Source organism: Nesoenas mayeri (assembly GCF_963082525.1).
Source record: "Nesoenas mayeri genome assembly, chromosome: 4".
NCBI classification, from domain to species: Eukaryota; Metazoa; Chordata; class Aves; order Columbiformes; family Columbidae; genus Nesoenas; species Nesoenas mayeri.
This window is the reverse complement of record NC_137540.1, coordinates 2,606,865-2,628,442: the sequence shown is the minus strand read 5'-3', so window position 1 is coordinate 2,628,442 and position 21,578 is coordinate 2,606,865. Positions and strand designations below refer to the sequence as shown.

Sequence of the window (21,578 nt, the reverse complement as noted above, 5' to 3'; positions counted from 1 at the left end):
ATGGAATGCAATGGGAAAAACTCCCTTTATTTTCAGTAAGGAAGGGATCAGAGTCCTGGAATATCATCGAGAATAAAAGGTTTCAGCAGTTATTTCCTCCATAAAAGGACACAGAAAAGAACTGGAAACTCACCGCATCCGTATGGACTGCCACACATCACTTGAAAGTCATTACACCACAGGCATGTAACACAGAACCAACATAATGATTTAATGATTTACAGTAATAACAACATTATTACCATGTTCCTAATTAGGAACTATTATAAGACCAATTAAAGCTGTCAAAACGGTAAAAAAAAGAGGCAACTAGTGTTTTTTCCCTGGAGGACTGGGGTATGGCGAGTCTCATTATAACTCACAATTTGAGGACAGAAGATTGCTTTCAGTTTGAGTTGAAATCTAGGCTCTTAAGGAAAAGAGGGCTCCAAGCTATAATCCTGTCTGGCAGACATTGCTTGAGCAAATGTTACCACCACAGAAGAAGTGGGTTTTTAACAGCCAGGATAGACACTTTAAAAAAATTAATACAACCGTATTTATGTAGTTCAGCTTTAGCATCCAACACAAATCTGGTATTTGCAATCCATGCGTCAGTGTTCATCGCACTGCAGGAGATAAGACATTGGCATTTAGTTTACCTGGAAAGGATGGTCGTGCGTCCCTTGAGGAATCTAATTAAGCGGCAGGTTGTTAGCAGAGCGGCGCATCACACTGTGCTGCCATAGCAACCGGGGTCCCAGGGACTTTCGGGGCCATCTGAGGGCACATTTGCAACAGGCACAAGAACTAAACCTGTGCTACGTTCTGAACAACCCGACAGCTCTGAATGATTTGATGGTGTTAACCTAGGAAAGAAAGCAGTTAACTCCCACATGCTCAGACAATGGGCCAGTCTCAGGAACCAATTTATTCTTATTACTGGTTTTTACACCATACTGCTCTCCACAGCATACTTAAGAAGTGCACGGCTTATTTGCAACATGCAACAGCTTAATTTGGTTCCCTGGTAGAGAAACGATAGAGCAGTCGAGACCTGTGTGCTGTGGAAGAGAAAAAGAACAACGGAAATACATATTGTGCTTAGACTGCTATTTGCAGTGCTGTTCAAAGATGTCCAAGTCAGGGGATGCTTTTGACACGCTGCCTGTTGAAGGAGACTGCAAAGTGTCAGTGGCTTATTGCAGGTTATCGTGAGAGATTTCTGCAGAAGAACGCAGGGCTTGAGGCTCCATCAAGCAATTTGACTACCCATGAAAAAATATTTGTAAGCTGTTTGAAATTATCAAGGGGATTTTTAATTGCTTTGAAAAAAAACCATACGGATGGCAATTGCTGTGAAATAAATGAACTTCCTTAGGAATATGTGGCTGGGACTGGCAGATGACATGGGAAATTGAAGCAGCGGTTCTCTAAGCACCATGAAACCAATATGTTCACGCCATCGGAACTGCGGCCCAGAACACTGCAAAGACTGCAAGGAGGGAAGTGCCTAATCCCAACTCAGGATTGGAGAACCTTCAACAAAAATCTCTGTACCATTCAGATTAGAGGCAATGTTTCATCCAAAACAACATAATAAAACATGAGAGAAATAAAAACATCTCACTTTTACTATATGGGAAAGTATCCAGGCAAGATAGTAACTAAAATTACCATGTCTAAAAACAGGCAAGTAGACTGTACTTTTGCTAAATCGGACTTTATACAAGACAAATTGATTCCAGCTAATCCATTGCCCTCCTGTATATCCCAGTGCTTTAACAACCTCCAAACAGTAATTATTCAAAAGGGCCTCACCATTTCCTCATCATTTGCTGCAACCCATGAATGGTTTCATTCCCTCTCAGGTTCTCAACAGAAAGTTTATGAGCGCTACAAGTGAATCTATTTTGTCAACAATTTATTCCAGCTGAGGTACCAGCCCCGACACCCTCATTCTTCACCCAGTTTTTCGTACAGACTGCTCTTGTGTTTGGTGGTTTTATCCTTCCCAGGAAGCTCACAGCCTGAATGCTTCAACGTGGGCTTTTGGAGATTAAAGAAAGAGTTATAAATCATCACTATTTTAGAAGTTCATTTTTAATGGCTTACATTTTGTTGGCTTCTGTTGAACACTATTATTTACAGACACAAGTTAATAAAACACATCACAAACCAATAAATTTTCAACAGCTAATATTTATAGGTGCATAGTTCATGCTCAGTTACCTTTTTTATACGTATAATACATACACGTATATATAAAGCTCTCACAATAAGTCATCTCTGCACAGAAAGAATGGTCATAGGAAACAAATAAAAATTGTATCATAAACAATATCAAATTACTGACAGCCTATCAACAAAACATGTACAGAGTTAGAAATAAGCAGTAGACACTTAGGTGTTTTTATTTAATGTTTTCTTTTTTAACTTTTAAACTTGAAGCCACAATATCCACAGCACAACAATGACCCTGCCAACCAGCTTTTATTTCAGCAGGAGGGAAATGCTGAAACAAGGTGGATACAGTCACAGATACTCCAATCATTGCTGATGGAAGACTTCAAAATACACTGTAAAAACTGTAAAAAAATGTTACGACTGGGCACATTGGAACTCAGCACTTGTACAGGATGGGATGTCTTTAGTAGTCAGTGGATTTCAGGAGATATAAAGGAAGGAAAGGACTCTCATGCTTCAGGTTCATAGTCTTGATACTCTTCCTGATGAGGAGACCAGAAATCAGTGCTACTAATATTTTAAATACATACATCGCACTTCCCCTGCTCGTTCTACTCTTAGTGGATCCAGTGCCAATCCTCTAATTTTCAGCCTAATTATGTGTGCTCCCCTAAAACTGCCCTGGCCTGATATTAATTTTCTGGTGTCAGATATTGTAGCAATATTTTAGATAGCAGGTTCATAAAACTCAACAAAATAATTGACTCCCATAATTGCATTAACTTAAGAGTATAATAATGAATTATCATGTTTTACAAAGCGCGATGCTTTGATAAATGACCAAGCTACTAAAGCAATCTATGGAGACACAATTTTCCCCCATATTCCCTATCAAACATAAGAAAAAGATACAAGTTTACTGTGGATTACTCAGAAATGTTTGAAAACACACGTCGTATTTTCCCATTAAACTCCCTCGCTGGCAAAAAGCAATGGATTTTCTGGTTCCCAGCTCTGTGCCTCTGGGGATTTGGCCCAAAGAACCACATTTGTGCAGCTCAGAGCCCCAGCCCGTGCCAGGCTGGTGGAACCCAAATGTGCAGCCCTTGCCGTGTCCTCCTCCACCCGCATCCACAGCAAAACCCACCACGGATTTACCTCCGGAGGCATTTCGTAAGCCTCGTTCTCAGGATCCACAGGAACATCTGCATTGTTCACCATTCCTTCCTGCAGGAAACCTTCTTCATTCTACATTTAAAACAGAAAAATAAAAGCCACAGGCTGTACTGCTTGCCCTGTTGTTTATCCCAAAACATCTTTCCTCCCTACTGGTGGTTGACTTCTTTGCCCTGTCCTTTGGTCACAGGATATGAAGAGCCAGAGGACATCAGCTCCAGAAGATCTTCTCCATGTTTCCCAGAGATATCCATGAGAACAACTACTATCATCTCTCTGAACAGCTCAAGTGCTGATATCCCATTTCTCTCCTGCAATGAGCAGGCCAAGAAGTCAACCCGAACAAAAGAACAGTACCACCACCACCCTGATCTACGTCTTTGGACAGTATTTTAATTCCACAGAAAATGCTTTGGTCAAGTCAAGAAGCAAACCAAAGCAAGGGTTTTTTGCTTCTTAAGAAGCTGGTCTGGGAAACACCAGCTTCCACAAATTAGGTAAGTTGTGATTTAATTTCTGTTTAGTTACTCAGAGCAATACAGTCACAGGTATGCAAAAGCAGTTGTAAATCAGGCCAAAGGAATTAGGGAGTATCAAGACACACAAATTAAAGATATCTATAGAATTGAATTACTATTTTATGTTATAGACAAATCAATCTTCTCATAAATCATGGTTTATTTTACAGTTTAAGCCTTTTCACACCACATCTCAAAGTGGCTAAAAAAGGGAGAACTACTGTAATTCAGACTATTGCATGTGCTTTTTTTCCTCCAGTTTTGGAACCTAACTGTATCAATAAAAGCTTTTTCCCTTTCCCGGGTCACACCTCTATATGTTTTCTTATGTCAGCCAGCATGTTACCCTATGGAGTATTAGTACGCGAGACATGGCACTACCTGATAGCCAGATTCTTCTTTCTTTTTCTGGGTATCTCTTATTGACCATTATAGTAGCACTTCTATTTTACATAGCGATTTTCCTAAGAGCTTCTTGGCATTAATGGGATTGCAACAGCGTAAGGAATAACTTGCCAAATAAGATTAAGTGTTGCCTTAGAACTATAGATAGTATTTACCATCTGAAACATACACATTAAAAGGGAAAAAAATTCCAATTAGGCCAGTTCCGGTAGCAGTTGTTACTATAGAAGTTCACAGAGAAGAAACATGAGTTTTGCCAGAACAAAGACTGCTGGGGTAAGGAAATGGATAGGAAAATAGGCAGATTAGCTCAGTGGAACTATTGTGGCTATGCTGATATATACCAGTTGCCGACCTAGATAAGAAATGCACTGAAAACAATTGCAGACACTCAGGAAGAAATTGACTTAAAAAAAAAAACCCTGCAGGGTGATAGCATAGACAGAAATACAGTATTAAGTAAGTCAGAAATCAGACTAATGAGGTAATTCTTCAAAATCTGCAGTTTACAAGGTAGTAATGCTAAATTCAAGTTAGGATATAGATAAAATGAGGATAAGGGAAGATAAACCTGAAAATCACCTCTCCGAGTTTAACACAAAATAGAAAATAGAAAGTAATATGTCATTCCCTCGGGTTCTGTTCTTGGTCACTAAAGAGAAGAGTTTGGCAAGTGCCTGCTACCTGTTAACACCTTGCGCTGCTCTATGGCATAGATAACATGGACAAATTCCAGAAAGTCAAGGGAGACTGATGAATAATGTTGTTAATATCTTTATTTAGACCCATGTCTTCCAGAAGAACTGATAATTTTGCATGTTCAATATGACAGGTAACTTTTCAAGCATGAAATTATCAGAAAAACTGCGCCAAATCACAATTCTGCCCTGTCTTATCAAAACGCTTGAGCTCCTAAGATTATTTGATGTGCAGTATTTAATTCCCTATCTTCTAAAGAAAAATATTTTAGGAGTATTTATGCCTATTTTGCTTTCAATGAGAAGTAGCATCAATCTCAATCAGTTTTGATCAACATAGCTAAACACTGTGTGATGCAAGTTTTAAAGCTGTGCACTCCATCTCACATATCAGCTCTAAGGTCCCACAGCTCCAGTCTACTGTTCTCCCACTTAATGCAAAATATACTTTAAATTCTGTTTCCCCCTATCATTAAGGAACAGCTTTGGCTAACAATCAGTACATCAAGTAAAACCGTGCCCAAAAGCAGTCTCGAGGTTGCACGAGGATGAAAGCATGCAGCTCGATGATATATGGAGCAGGAAAACAGATGGCAAGTGAAACTGCCAGGACCATTAGCAACAATGAAGAAAAAGATTTGCCAATCGAATTTCAAAGGAAAGCTTCAAAGCTCCTGCTCTGTTAGCAACCTTTGCCACGGGTCTGGGCTGTCCATCAGGATTAGAGACAAAATGCCTAAAAAAGGCTCAAGTTATCATTTCCCAGGTTCCTTCAGCGAGTTCATGGAGATTCCTCTACAGCTTCAAATAAAACAATCAGCAGTACCAGTAAAATACGATATCAATCACAACACTGAGGTTTTTTGAAATGAAGTAAATCATAAGCCACGCCATCAAGGGAACCCTTTGCCTAGGAAAGGCTTATCACCCTTGTCCAGCTGCAAGCAGTGACACAAACATCACCTGGATGTCACTGCAGTTCAGATGAGAATGATGGGACTCAGTCACATTTGTTATATTTAAATGTATAGCATAGGAGATGACGTGATTTTTAATGGTGGCTCTCCCTGCTTCTGATGTAGCTTTCCTCTGAGGTTTACTCACAAGAGTAAACAACCACCCCCAGCAACACAGAGCAAGCCAATGTACACCTTCTATTATTATTTACCTCCTTTAAAACAAAGAGATGTTCTCATGATCAATGATTCCATATCCCAATTCATTTATGCAAGAGGAAAACCAACCAACAGGCCACTTCTTGGCTTAGAATGAAAGACACGTTTTTCTCTCAAAGCTGCCATTTCTATTTTTAACACATATCGAAGGTCACTTCCAGAGGGAAAGCCCTTTATTAGAAGATCTGAAAAGCTAAACAAAAGCTTCTCAGAGGTGAAGTCAGTTTTTAACTGGGGAGCACGAGCTCTTTTACAGGAAAAACACTCTAAAAGGGGAAAATTACAACTCAGGCAATAAACAAGGTATTAAAAGAATGGTCAAGTGAGGATCTCTGCTTGTACCCCAAGACTTCCCCCAAGAAAAAGCAAGTCCCTGCCTATATCTGGGTGTGAAGCATGGTCGCTCTGGGTCATTTTGTCGAGCAACTTAGGTCAGTTTAGAAATGAAGGGGAGCCAGCGTCCCATCATTGTAAAGTGGTACATTTGAATGGCCCCTGACTCAGGGAACAGGTATATAATAACTGGTATACAAGAGCCGCAAGAATGTTAAGTGGAACTTCTAATTTTAATTGCTGTAATGGCTCCAAAATGTTGACCCCCACCTCCTTTACTATGGGAACAAATCCTGCTCAGCAGTGTGTGCGACAGTGTGAAATGACCCACTTTTACAATAAAATAGTAACATGTCTTCCAATGCCAAATTACTGCCATCAGAAATAAATTATTTTATCTCAAGTCACAGACAAAAGCGACTTCAAAAGGGAGCATTGTAATTGTAATTTAGTGGCTGATCCAAGCATTATAATTTATTATCTCTCTGTCTAGTAACACTTTTTTTTTTCCATTATGAATGCTGAAAGAATCTTACAGTAATCTATATTCTCATTATTACTGGAGACTAATTCCTTCTGGAGTGATTCCATATTCTGAGATAAATAAACAAGGCTATCAAAGTGTCAGCTCTTAAAACATTTATACAGGCAAGAGGAGATCACCCTAAAGTCACAATCTGTACGAACTCAACAACAAGAACAGCCCCCAAGGATGATACCCGAGTTCTGTCTTCATTAAATAAAGCTAGAACTTAATCATACATTAACTTAGCTGACCACATGAACTGTAAGCAATGGTACATATCATATCAGCCAGCATGGAAATGAACAGCCTTCTTTGCATTTGGCTCCATTAAGTGAGTAAAGATGATTTTAAACAGCACAGTCCCAGTCAAAGCTGCGAGGTTATTTTACCATACTTTATTTAAAACTGCTTGACATAAGCAGATTTCTTGAAGCATTATGTAGTGACTTCAGCCATTTCCAGGGATGTTTTAAAAGAAAGATCTCTATGGGGAGTGAAGAGAGGGCAGCTTTTTCTCCCTCTGGAGCATGAGAGGATAAGCTAATGCCATCAGCATTGACTCGTTTGCTTTCACACTCCAGCTGCCAGGAGCTCTAATGGTCGCACGGTCACCTTCAAAGGCTGTAACTAATTGACGGGACATGATGTTAGCGCAGTTATTATCAGCGAGCATCTCTCTTTAAAGCATTCCTTCCATTCCAACTTATTACAGCACTTTACCTAGCTGGGGAATTTGGAAATGTTTCTTACAAGGAAGAAACCAGCACTTGCTCTGAAAAACTCCTGCAACAGTTATACGAACTACAAAGGTTTCAGGAGCATTTCCTGCAATTGCAATCTATTCAGCAGCAGATCAAACACTACAAAAGACTAGAGAGTCAGCTTGCATTTTAATACTTATATTCCTGGAGTTTCCCTCTTCATCTGGGAGCCAGTATACAACTACTCAGAGCTTTCACCTGCATGGGGAAAGATTACTTCTTAGTCCACTGGCATGAAACACAAACATCAAACACCTCTTCAGCTTATTCCTCTCCTGTAGAATAAGAAATAGTAATTTTTAACTAAGTGGAAAGAATTATTTAATTAAGTTTACTTAGTAAGGTGTAGAAGGTGAGGAGACTCCTAAAGGACTAGCATCTAAATATATAAAAAAATATATATATATAAAATATATATATATTATATATCTATATAATACATATATAATATATATTATTATATATCTATATAATATATATAATATATTATATATATTATAAAGTATATATAATATATATATATATATACACTATATAAATATAGTACTTGAGTATATGTTTTTATTTCCCCTCCTCCCCTGGCACCATTACTGTTCTTTTTCCCCAAATCATTCCAAATAGATATCTGGGAAACACCAACTTAAAAGCCTCCAGTGAAAAAAATTCCACAGCAAGCCCAGGCAATCTATTCCCGTGCTTAATTAATGTTACCATTAGCATCTTTCCTGGTGTCTAACCTCAATCTCCAACACTAACATTTAGTACCAGTATTCCCAGTGGACGCTGTCCCCTTTCTCCCTCTAGCACGGATTTGAAACTGGAAAGACTTATCCTGACTCATTTCAGCCTTCTCTGAACTAAACCAGCTCTTTCTGTTCATGCCGCAAAGTTAGGAAAACACTGAGCATCCCCTACCCTTGTTGTGCTTGTTCACAAGGACTATCAAAGCAGCATAGAAAGTTAGTTGTCAGAGTTGTTGGAATGATACCTTCCCTCTTATTATTAACCCCAGCAGTGCCCCTGCCAAGCAAGGGTGTGCGCTCTGCCCTGGGAATGCATGGGGGTCACAGCAAAGCTGGCACCAGAAATGGCCACAATTCACACCAAACCATTGATCCTACAGTCACAAGGAAAGAGAAATAGCCTCTGACTTCAGAGAGGGGCTCTAATCACACTCCAGCTGCTGCCCCATTCATATTTAAGAGTACCAGAGGAAAAAATCACGCATACGGACAGTACACAAAATACTGTAGTTGACATAAAGCATTGATTCTGGTCACTGCATCCAGAACAGCAGGAAAAACTAATTTCTGTCGGCCAGTTTTGAGTGAAATATTGCTTAGCAGTTGCACTCATTACACCCTCTACTTCAGGGATAAATAGAAAAACCAAAACCAAACCACTTATCTTCAAACATAACATAACAGAACAGCCAGGTACACGTGATTTACAGAAGTTCAGATGCAGCTGAGAAAGAATCATTTCATGCATGTTATGCCAATGAGAATAATTATCAAAGCTTATTCCATAGAGATGAGGGTGCTCCATTAAAACAGAGGAGGAACTGAGAGAACACATGTGGCAAACTAATTGCAATCCCTACATTTTTCTCCTACAAGTCACATTCGCAGTTCCTGAAATGAGCATTGATATGCTGTCCAGAGCAATACAACATTCTCAGCTTTTAGGTTCTCACTATGATGGAGCTCTTTTGTATTTTCAGTACTGAGGATGATGCAAAAAACACTGGCAGGATGAGTCCCTGCTTCAAAAAAAGGATGTGTGGCTATGATATGACTCCCTGTAGTTTGAAAACAAATGCAAAAACATATCTGCTACCAGCCATAAAGATTTTTCTCTGCACATGCTGCTTGGTGAACATTTAAATAAGAATGAGAGCCAGATCTTGAGAATCACCCATGCAGAACTGAACATAAACAACTCACTTGCATCACTGCCACAGCTGGATGCCCAAGTGTTTGCAAATGCTCAAGCAATATCAGTTAGACATCCAGCTGTTGAATTTATGTGCAAATGCCACTTTAGAAATGAACCATACTAGAAAATACTTATGTAGAATACAAAGCTAAAAGAAAATGCAGTTTACCATGAACAAACAAACTAAATGAAATTCAGCAGCACACTATGTCATCATCTTTCAATCGTGATTTCCAAATCATTTTGTCTCACTTATCTGACGATAAGTATCTGTGTATTCTCATCATAGGGGTACTTCAATGGCTGTCATTCAAGTATGATAATTTTTGTAGCGGTTTAGCCTAAAGCCAGTTGACGTGTGTAGTATTTCATAATAAGCATTGTTCAACAAAAAGATTCAATGAGAAACCATACTACTGAAAATATACAGTGATTTCTGTTAGACACACGCATCATCCCTGTAAGAGCAGGCAAAAAAATGACTGGTTCTTATTCTGTGCTTTAGTTGCCCATCTGGCAAGAATTACCCAAGAGCAGCAGTGGCATTGGAAATTGCACCAGTGGCTGCTCTAACGTTATTAATCTTTCCTATGCTTGCAATGTTCCAAACATGTCTAAGTAGAGTGTGGATGCTTAGTGGGCTACATTCACCCCAACAGGAGATGCTTCTGCCAGGATGTGCCTTGGACCACCCAGCATCCTCAAAAAGCTGTTCACAGATTATTAGCTGGTACCACAAATATTCTGAAGCATTTTTCTGAATGGAGTCTTGCGGGAAAGGAAATCAACACGTTCTTTGCAACAATGACAACAGATATATACTGTGTGCAAGCAACCTGATAAGAGAAGCTTGGAATAACATTACTTATGAAAGCCTAAAATCTGATCTACTTGAACTTCATTTTTACACTTTAAAACTATTATGAGCCCTGATTCAGCAAAAGATTTTCAACCATATACTTAAGCAAGTAGTTAGTTCCATGGAAGCAAAAGCTTCTACATATATTTAATACTAAACCAACATTGTAGTGAATTAAGAACTAGCTTTAGACATTCAAAGCATTTCAAGTGCCAAAGAATGAACTACTTAATATGCTAAGGTATGACATCTTTGAAATCTGACACAAACCATTTTTCTCCAGCGAGATAGACAGACTCAGCATTTATCCATCTGTAATTTCCCCAATTAAAACAGTGAGAAGAGAGCTCTCCTACTGTACCCTCAATGCAATAGCAGCGTTAAGATTCACACATAAAGGGACAGCATTCAGCAAAGTGTGTTCCTAATGCATATTCCAACAATCCTATGGAAATCAAGATTTATGTAAGCCAAAGCCAGCTTTGGAGACAATGTTCCCCCAAAGACTCCTCACTGCAGAACAGAACCCCTTCAGCACCAAAGTCATTTTTTTATACTGCTGCTGATTATCCTGTGAGAAAGACAAATGCTCCAGTGCTTTGTGCTGTGTGGGTGATGCTCCCATTTCCCAGCTGAGCTGGGCCAAACGTTTATAGGAGGGGTGAATGTTCTAAATGGGCTTGGATCAGTGCAATGACTCAGTGATCACTGCGCACGTGGGAGGACTTCAAGCATTCCACAGTGCTTCTCATATTCTGGCTGTCACAAATACAAATGTTAGAGAATTTAAACTCATTTTTATCTTGTTGCCTTAAAATCCGAAAAGGGACCTTTGATCATTCAGCAGCCTCTTAAATATTTAGCAGTTAGGAAGAAAATATTTTTTTTTCCTTTCGTGATTGTTTAACTGGCTTCAAATCTAATACTAATTCCTTTATGTGAATACAATGTAAAACTATTTGCCCATTTCTCCAGCAAAATGAAAAATCCTCACATTAAAATTGATCTATCTTCTAAACTTTAATGAAAAAAGAAGACAGAATTAACACAGAAGATGGGGTTGTAAACCCCATGAGCTGTGCAATCTGTATGCACAGAACTTATGTACATCTTGGGTGTTTCTATGAAATACATTTCAATTAGTGTGTCCCTTTTGAAAGCTAAGTGCCTTGTGAATAGTGGCTGGAGACACGCTCAACCCATTGAACACAGAATTAACACCACCATATTTGAAAGTACAGGACACCCTGCAGCACTTGAACATGTTAATCCCATTGAAGTGCATGTGATTGTATTTCATCACAATATTCATCACGCACTATGAGGCTATATGTCTCTTTTTTCAGCTGTGAGCTGAAATTGAACACCTGGGAGCACCAAGATGTAACCGGCTCTGTTGGTCAGGCTCTCAGCTCCTCCATCCTCCCGCACAAACCCTCTCCCGCGCTTGTTAGCGTGTCTGTTTCCTTAATGACTCATCTCCATCATAAAGCACTGCTTCAGACTCTCCATTAATCACTTTAAGCACGCTGGCTTCTGCGGTTTGCTCAGAGTCCCCACTCTATGAATAATTCAGGCTTCAGTCTTACAAACAAAGGGAAGCAGTTTGTGGGTCTGGCCTTGTATTTCAGCAATGACTTTGTAACTTGCCAGAAAATACCTTAGGGTTGTAATCCCTTATTCTTCAGTTCAGTGTTGGGTATCTGCTGGATATTCGTTACCAGGCAAAATCTCACCTTTGCAAAGTCATTGCTGGGTGGCACAGGTGGCCAGGCAGCCACCGCTAGTGCATTTCCAGTGTTGCGTTCGTATGGGGCTGTACCACACCGCAGAAAAAACTGACTTGCTTGTTCAACAGTATGAAAAACCTCGAGCAAATAATGAATACACTGCACTACAAGGGCAAATGAAGAAAAAAAATTTCCCTTGACATATTCTGCAAGAGGTGCTCTATGTGTTTTGAGGACGAGTCACTGAGAAGTGTTGCAGGTTGTAGGAGGAGCGTTGACTTTTGATGAACTATTGCCAGTTTCTCCTGCACCCCAGTCAGCACTAGATTCACAGCTACTTCTTTACATCCCTTTCCATTTCAATTAACTGTTTCTTAATTATTCCTACAGCAGCTTCATTTTATTCCATTTGACAAATGACTTTTTTAATTAACACTAACTGCAAAGTAACTTGGGCTCATACTCTAGATTAAAACGTGTTTCGCACAAATAAACGCTAGGGCAAAGTGCACTGTTAGCAAAAACTAACAACATGTAACTGATGTAAATTTATGTCCACCTATCAATTTGTTCTCTGATAAAACTTCAAACCCACTGTCGATCATGCAGACAACTCACGAGGCATTATCACAGAGATGAACCCTCCCTTCTAACTTCGTTCACTGACACGTGTACCAGTTGATATGGAGATCAGAACTCAGATAGAGCAGCACAAGAAACTTGATAGATACATAAGTGATGTGCCACTCCTTGACGCATCACTTTCTCAAAATACATATTTTCTACCTATCTAGAACTACATATTCAGCAGGTGTATATCTGAGCAGTTGCGCTGACTTCAGACCTCACGATCTATCACTTATCTACCATGACACATCGCTTATCTACCGAGACTGTAATTTACCCCATATCATTGCAACTCTAAAAGCAAAATTCATTAAGGCTACAAATCTTCTTGGAGAGGCATTTATACAGTCCTAACTGAACAGACTAATGCAATCTCAAAGGGAGATCAGTCAACCAGTCAATGTAATCTGAATTCTCCCAATACGTATGGATTAAAGAGCCGAGACAGCCCTGATCAGGCGCAACCTCTTGACTGCACTGTGTAAAGGAAGATAATTTTGGTAAAGAGTTGGCTCTGAATAATCCCACTAGTTCTTATAAAAAACAGAAGCTGGTCTACAGCAGCTGGTTTGGTTGTACACAAAGCAAAATTAAACTTGTTCTTCTATACAGTGAACATACTAATGGAAAATGATACAAAAACTCAGGGATGCTATTAACATACAAACCAAAGTTCACATTAAAGAGGCAAAGATTCACTCAGAAAGTTAAATATTTTCTTTATATTATAAAGCCTCTCTGATGTTGAAGAAAAAGTAACTTCAAATAATAAAAGTTTAATTATGCGAGTGATCCTAGGAAAGGAAAAATTCTCATTTAGTTCATCTGTGAGGGCTGATGTTGCAGCTGTTCATCACGTCCTGGGTTTTACTCTGTGAAAACTAACAATGTGGGAATCTAGTCTCTTCACAGGAATGACGGTTGGAACAGTTATTTGGATATCAGGTTTTGGGCTTGTGTGGCCTAGTAACTGTTCCTTATTTTTATCTTCTTATGTCGCATCCGTCATAACTGCTTTTCATTAAGACACTTTTAAATGGTTGTATTTTACTTCATTTTAAATCTCGTGAGCAATTTCCACCTCTGGATTATAAAACTGAGCTTTTCAAGTGCTAATGCTTGTCTTGAAAGTTTCAGCGCATAAAATCAGCAGAACACATTATAATAATACACATCAGTTTGGGAGGGATGCAGATTTCATAACACAGGTTCAGGAAAAAACAAATAGGTGTAATTGAGCACTTGCTTCACAACCTTGCTAAAAAAGTTTCTTGAACCACGAAGACTTCTCAGGTGTTTCTGACTTCCATTAATACTCATTTTGCTTCCTTCATACAGTCAAGGCAGAAAGGGTGCAGCTTTACCTGAAAGCTTTATAGCACCAACCAATTTGGTGACTCAGTTGTCAGTTTGCAATGAGAAACAAGCGATGTCTATTGCAGGAATATTTCCACATGCTGTGACAGGCAAGAAAAGTGGAAATAAATTACCCTCTGTGTATATTAAATTAAACAAACAACAAAGTAACCCAGACATCAGCTGAAAAAAGCTCGTTTGCATCTTTTGGGGCCAGACCTGTGGAAGTGATGAAGCGTCTCTCCTGCATGTCCATTCTACATTTTAACTGCCCCTGAGACTTAAAATCTCAGTAAGCTATGCAGTAGGTGTTCAGATGTCCCAGCACGGTACTAATTACCAAAGAAGCTTTCTGGTTCAGATAAAACAACTTTTTACCTCTTTCCAAAACACATTTCTTTGCTTTAGTTATGGCAATCTGATGCTGCACAATAGCCCATATTTAACCAATAGCAAATCAGAAGTTGTCTTTCTGCATCGAGGTCTAACAAAGTAATTAACTCTAACTGCTGAACTTGCCAAAATGCTGAGTGTACTGACCCTGCAGAAACCCCTGAGCTTCCCCTGGGAAGTTTCAGTGGATTAGTTGTACATAGCGGAATCTTGACACCAGCCTGTCTTTACTGACATGTCTACACCAGCATCAGCCCTCGGAATGCAGTTCTTTCAGCAGTATGGCATACTCTGAAAAACTTCCTTATTTATTTATTCATTTTTGACTGTAAAAGCTGTGTTGACAGCTGGGATGAAGTTCCTCAAAGAGCTATACCCGTATCTCTCTGCCTTCTAAACACAATATTTCCTTGGACGTCTATTACAACCTCTCATGGTGCAGGCAGGATCCGTTCAAGCTTTCCATACGCTCAGCTCTAGATTGAATTCTGCATTTGCCAGGTTTGGGATAGCATAGATCTGCCAGCACGTCTCTGACATTTCTTTCCTTTCCCAATTGATTATGGGACTGTGTACTTGTTTTCTCCCAGTGCCACACAACTGCTGAGAAAGAGTCTATTTTGAGGTCTGTAAAGTTCGTAAGCAACAAAAATGCCCTTTGGTGCTTGCTCTTTACAGGAACTGGCTCCCAGTGTCCCTCCTGGACCACCTCTGTTTCCCAAACTACTTCTTGAGGTTCATTTCAAGTGTGGAGTGATGAGCTTTGCATGGCTACAAAGCCAAATAATCCCAGATGTGTGCCATGGTTTAGAAGTCAATGCCATGTGTCCTTACAATTTCTGTTTTCTTTGGGAAAAGTTGAGGGAAGAAAAAGCTGAAAATAAAATGCTCACTACTAATGCAAAGCAGCGTCTTCCAAGTGCCAAATAAATCTCTGCATGCATGCAGAGACACTTTAGGGAACACGCGGTGACATTACCAGATGTGACAATAACACAGTCTCTGCTTGGAAAACAATCATTATTGTTATCACCTATTTTTTAAATGAGAGAAGGAAAATGCTCAAATTCAGGTAATGTTCTTCAAAGGGCTACATTGGAAATATGAAGAAGCAAAGTACTCAAAAAAAATAATCATGATATGCCATCTGCTTTCCGTTATCTTCTAACATCTATCAGCATTAGCAGTGTTGGTAACATTACTCACCCTCCTCATGATACTGGGTGTTTTTCTCAGCTCCCATAATCACAATTACACAACTGCATTTTATTTAAAATAAATCGTAAATGTTCCTCTCCACCTGATGGCTGAGAAAACTAGTGCAAGCTAGAAGCTCAGAAAAGCGAGTTAAAATTACTTAGATTCAGACTGGTAAATTTATTACAATTTTAAGCATACTCCAGGGACTATATTTCAAAGTAGCTCAGCTTCCGCAGGGATACCAAAGGGATAACCAGCCTTAAGATCCAGGGTAACATAATGAGTCTCTCAAAACTCTGGTTTTAACAGAAAAATCCTGTTGCAAGCCCCATTTTTACATTGGCCTAGCTCTTGACAGAGAAATCAATTGAGCTCTCTGCCTTTGGAAGTTCGGCAATGTTCAGACACTGAACCAAATATCAATCACAAGCCTGTTTTCTCCTCATCCACACACAGTCCGTGTCTGGGAGCAAGGAGTGAAAGCTCTGCCCCTCCTGCCAACTTCATGCTGCTCATCTGCTTTGCACAGTTTATATTTTTATGTCAAGTGAAGAAGGTTTTTGCTATTCCTGAGCAGAAAGTGTGTCACGGGCACTACCTGCTGACAGCAGGGTGCAGCTCATGATAAGGACCACAGGTGCCAGGACGGTACCAGCACACATTGGGCTGGCAGGAGGAGAAGGGCAGCCCAGCGCTGCTTACAGGTACTTTTTGGGAGACTCAGCCTGGCCGAGCTGCCACTTGAGCCATCTGGGTCCCTTTTTGTGTGGCAGCACCTGGGCGATACCTGCAGCACCCCTGCTTGCTCCACATTACATCCCTGGCACGGGTGCTGGCAAAAACCTCAGCCTTGGCCTTTGATAAGATCCAAAGTCTTTAACCACGTTATCCCACCTGGCTGTTTGAAATGGAAAGTCAGGGCTGTGCTAGGTAAAACCACTCAATTCCCTGCACCCTAAGTTACAGCATGCTTTGTGTTCAGTTTGGGGCCCCTCATCATATGTAGGACATAGAGGCACCGGAGCGAGTTGAGACAAGGGAACGGAGCTGGGGAAGGGGCTGGAGCACAAGTGTGATGGGAGCAGCCAAGGGACCTGGGGGTTCAGCTGGAGAACAGGAGCTGAGGGGAGACCTTATCAGCTCAAGTTGCATCAGGGGAGGTTGAGGTTGGATCTGGGGAACAATTTCTTCCCCAAAGGGCTGTCAGGCATTGGAACAGGCTGCCCAAGGCAGTGGTGGAGTCACTGTCCCTGGAGGGGTTTAAAAGGCATTTACATGAGGTTCTTAGGGACATGGGTTAGTGCCAGAGTTGGGTTATGGTTGGATTTGATGATCCTGAGGGTCTCTTCCAACTGACGCGATTCTATGATTCTGTCTTCAAAAGTGCAGAATGTTCTGTGACTGATCTCTGACTCATGCCAGGCCTGTATCACCTGTATCACCTATCGCAGCCAGCAAAAAGACAGCTTGCCCTTTGCTTTGAAGCTATTTTGATGCCATATGTGTTAAGGAAGAAATATGCACAAGCCCAGATAGCTGGTGCAAGCAGCTTGAAGGAACATGACATGGCCTTGGATCTCCACAATCCTCACACTCAGCCTAAGCACTGGGGTTTCAACTAATAATACTCATCAGCTCAGCTTTAATTACAACACCCCAGTGTCCTGATCCCCCTCAGGATTTCTGCATGCACATGCTTCAGTTCATGTACCCACACAGAAGAATGAACATAGGTACACACGTGGTCCTTTACAGGAGCCAAGCCCTGGTGCTTCCCTCAGTGTGATTTGTAGGAGGCGATTTTCAGAGTTGCCCATCTTTTGCTTTCTATATTTTCCAATATGAAGTAGTGCAGTCGGTAATTTCCTTACAACTGTTACAGGTTTCTTCCCCAGCTGAGTCAGGAAAAAAAACAGGATTTCAGAACATTTGAGTGTTTCTTATAAATTCACCTCCCTTTCCCCTTCACTGCTGAGACTCCAACCTCAATAATACAAAGCCATTCCTCCTACATACTTAAGAACACTGAGCTAATTAATTACTTTAGGAACTTAGTGCGTTCCTGCTGCACAGCTGCATGCCTCAGCCTGTTTTCCAAGATTCAATTTTGGTTTGGTTGCCATTTTTATTACCTAATTCTGTGCACAGAGGTTTGCTGTGTACCATGTGCACTGAGCCACAGTTCTTCACAGTAGGAAACAGAGAAGTTGATAGAACAGCAGTATGAAAATTAGTATCAAAGCATTTATTTGATATGTCAAATAAAACAGCACTAAACCCAAAAGTTCCTAATTATATTACACTACATTAAGAAAGCACAGGCAAAATGTGTAAAATATGCTGGAAATGGAAAACTTGAAATGTTATCAGGTATATTATGTTTTGCAATATCATTTAAGTGCACAGTAGAGCAGAATTTCCTAAGCATTAGACAATTATATCATTACAGTTTATTTGCAACAAATAACTCCGATAGGGAAGATAAGAATTTGTAACTAACCTTCAAGGAATTGTTTTGGATGGATTATCTGAGATTGATTAGATATTAAAAACAAGTCAGGGACTTTATTCTTACATTAAAAAAATCACATTTCTTCATTTAAACAGGTTTTCAGTGGGAGCTACATGGAAGTTTGTGTATCATCCAAATAACGCTGTTCAGGATGATTTTTTAACCTTTTTTTTTGCCAAAACATCAATTGTACAAGCAAGAACACTGTCATTCTTTCTGGAATCCCTGGCACCTCTGTTCATTGCCCTTAAAAAATGCCAAGCAGAGTGTGCAATAGTACTGGGTTCTCTTCTGCTCCAATGACTAAGTGGTTTATTTTCTCTTCCTGAAGGAAAATCCACAGCTGAGTGTTTGAAGTGTAAGTGTGTACATCACCTCTCATTTGTAAGCTCCTCCTTGGGACATTTGGTAGGCACGGCACCAAAGCCCGGCTCTAGGGCCAGGCTTTACCAGGCAGCTAAAGCCCAGCTCAGGTTGTTCACAGCAGAGTCACATCGGCAGAACTTGCAATCCCAGATTTTAGTGGTGCAGTGATTTCTCCACCAGTTTCCAGCAGGAGTCATAACTCACTAAACTTTTCTCTGAATATCCATCTGACGTGCTGTAGCCGATTTCCATTTCCCTGCTACCCCCATTCTAACTCTCAGTTTGTCTTTTGATTCTTTTTTTTCAATCAGAATCTTTAGTGTTTCTCATTCTGTTCAAAGAAATAACCAAGAACCATAATAAACCCACTTCCTTGCAGAATTACGTATCAAAATGTATTTTAATAGAGAACAAGTTAATTGAAATGTAATAGGTGCTGCACTCTCAGCAGAGGTACAGAGAAGCTATTAAGCCAACACAGCGAACAACACATCTCCTGAACTTCTGAAACTGAGGCCATCCCTTTTGCTTAGTGACTACAGCTACAACCTTCAGAAAAATCGGATGTGTTTAAATTAGCCCTGCTTCTTCTCAGTCACTCTGTGTGGCTAAAATTACTTCTGTTTGAGGGGCCTAGCTAAGAAATTTATCCTAACTAAAAGATTGTTCCTTTCGACTAAAAGCTAACGGGCTGCGATAACTTCCAACTCTCCACTCCTGAACTGGGGTAATACCAGGTGTGGGCTCCACCGAGAACCATCTCCCCACAGTGTTCATAGTTAATAAAGCTTCTGTCTGACCTGTTCTACATTGTACTTGTGTTGTTACGCTGTTTTGAACAGAACAGAATGATATTTTTCTCAGAAGCTCAAATGAAACCAATTATTGTATTTCATTTCCCTTCCCCAAACGGAGCAATAATTTTAGGGTGGCATTGTAGCTGGTGAAACAGTACGTCTTACAAATTTAACAGCAAGAAATAGTTCCCAACAACATAATGCAAAACTCTGAGACTTACCATGTTTTTCATAAGCCTTAACATCCTGTACTCATCTATTCACATCGTATTGAATCCCCCTTTTTGGAAAAGTCTCCTACACGTGCCATGATAACAATGATGACATTTGCAAGTTTTACCATGAGCCTTTTTTCTTCTCAACTAATTTTGTAATGGTAGGAGTATGTCAGTTATTTATGGCATGCATTTGGGTGGAACGCAGGGATTTAATCACCCACTTGAGGAATTTTTGGTTTTGGACTTTTTGGCCAAGTCTGCATTCATTTAGGAGCGGTTCAAAATTAGTAACACTGAGAAGCCCAATTGGAGGCACTTTAGAAACACCTATTTTGGGGCACTTCTAATTAATCTCAGATTAGACACCCTGAAGTTAGAAGGCTAGTTATGGGTCACTCAACAATTGCCTTGGACAGCGTCCTAATTATTAATGCTAAAATGACATCACTTATTTTGTTGCTGCTGAGAAGGAACCAAAGTGCTGGTGCAAATAAAGCTTCACTGACTTGCTTTCTCCACTGCCAAGGGTAGGCTCCCATTGCACAGAGAGGAGAGGTTGATGGGAGATAATTGCATCATTAAAAAGCTAAAATGGTTACGTTATTCCTCTTTCCCAAGGAAACTCTGCTTCTCCTCTTTCACAGCCTTAGCGTAAGGACATCACATTTGAGAATCACACCATGCAGGTCCCCTAGAGCATCTCCTGACTGCACCGGTAGGAGATACAGAACAACACTGTGCACAGCTGAAAATCCCGGCCCTGGAGGGAAACAGAATCACGAGCAACAAAACACAAAAGCTCATCTTGTCTGACAAGATTGCTGCTTTTGCGTGGATTTGCAAAATTAGCAGATTAAGGAGGCACAGCGGAATTAATTTAGTTAGATTTTAATGAGGCAGCTGGTGTTGTACCTCCAAATCTTAATTAAAAAGATTAATTCAAATTTTGAAGAAACATAAGGCCTTGTGAATTTAAACTGAAAGACAGCATGAAAGAATAGCGATAAAGGAGAGTGCTTCAGTTTGAAGGAAGGTTCCTCATCGGTTACTAGAAGGTTTTTTTTAAGCAATTCCTTAAAGATCTGTGACAGAAAGGACAGTGTACTAGTCACAAATTTAGAAGCGGTAATGAAGTGGAAGGAACTCTGAATACTGGCAGCAGAACAGGAACACAAAAATCTAGAAACGATCTCAAGCAAAAACCAGAATAATTCATCCCAGAAGCTGTAACTCTATTTGCTCCTGATCCTAAAGCTTCACTTTGAAAAACAATACTATTTCTAGCAGGAAATCTTGAAAACATAAGCCAAGTGTAGCTGCTACACACGTGTGCCCAGAACTGCAGAAAGACCCAAATGACAGCTCAGATCTGCCACCTCTTCACTGCTGTTAACTCTGAAGTCTAATGACAACAGTTTAAACATTAGCACAATGAGCTATCTCAGTCCCACTACACAAGATGCATCCAGCTAATGCCCACACATACCCACAAAATCTCCAACATGAGCTGTGATGATGCTCTCCGTAGAGAGACATGGCCTAGTCTTGACATTTTTTAGTAAAACAGGAAGGTATCCAAATTATTGCACCAGAGCATTCCTGAGACAGTAGCAGTTGCATGCAATTTGTCTTGAACTCAGTGGTACTTTTACTTACGATTTTTTTTAATAAAGTATAAAATAACCTAAGGCTTACCATGCAGAAATAGCCAATATGAATTTCTATCTCAATGGTGAACAGGAAATAAATTTGTAGACAGTGTCTTTACAAGGCCTATTTTAAAAAGTACCTAGGAGAAGCCGCAATAACACTAATCCATCACAA

General features: G+C 40.1%; 1 protein-coding gene across 2 annotated transcripts in view; it reads right to left on the bottom strand.

The window, feature by feature from the left end:
- Positions 1-2,675: 2,675 nt before the first annotated feature.
- SNCA (synuclein alpha) overlaps positions 2,676-21,578 on the bottom strand; it is a gene marked incomplete at both ends in the record, with an annotated part of 48,024 nt that continues 29,121 nt past the window's right edge. The window contains 2 exons of one of the 2 annotated variants that reach the window (XM_080344348.1): positions 2,676-2,708; positions 3,325-3,414. In XM_080344348.1, the coding sequence (XP_080200474.1) occupies positions 2,676-2,708; positions 3,325-3,414 (123 nt within the window). The remainder of the gene's footprint in view (positions 2,709-3,324; positions 3,415-21,578) is intronic. The other variant, XM_080344349.1, reaches the window with a different exon arrangement.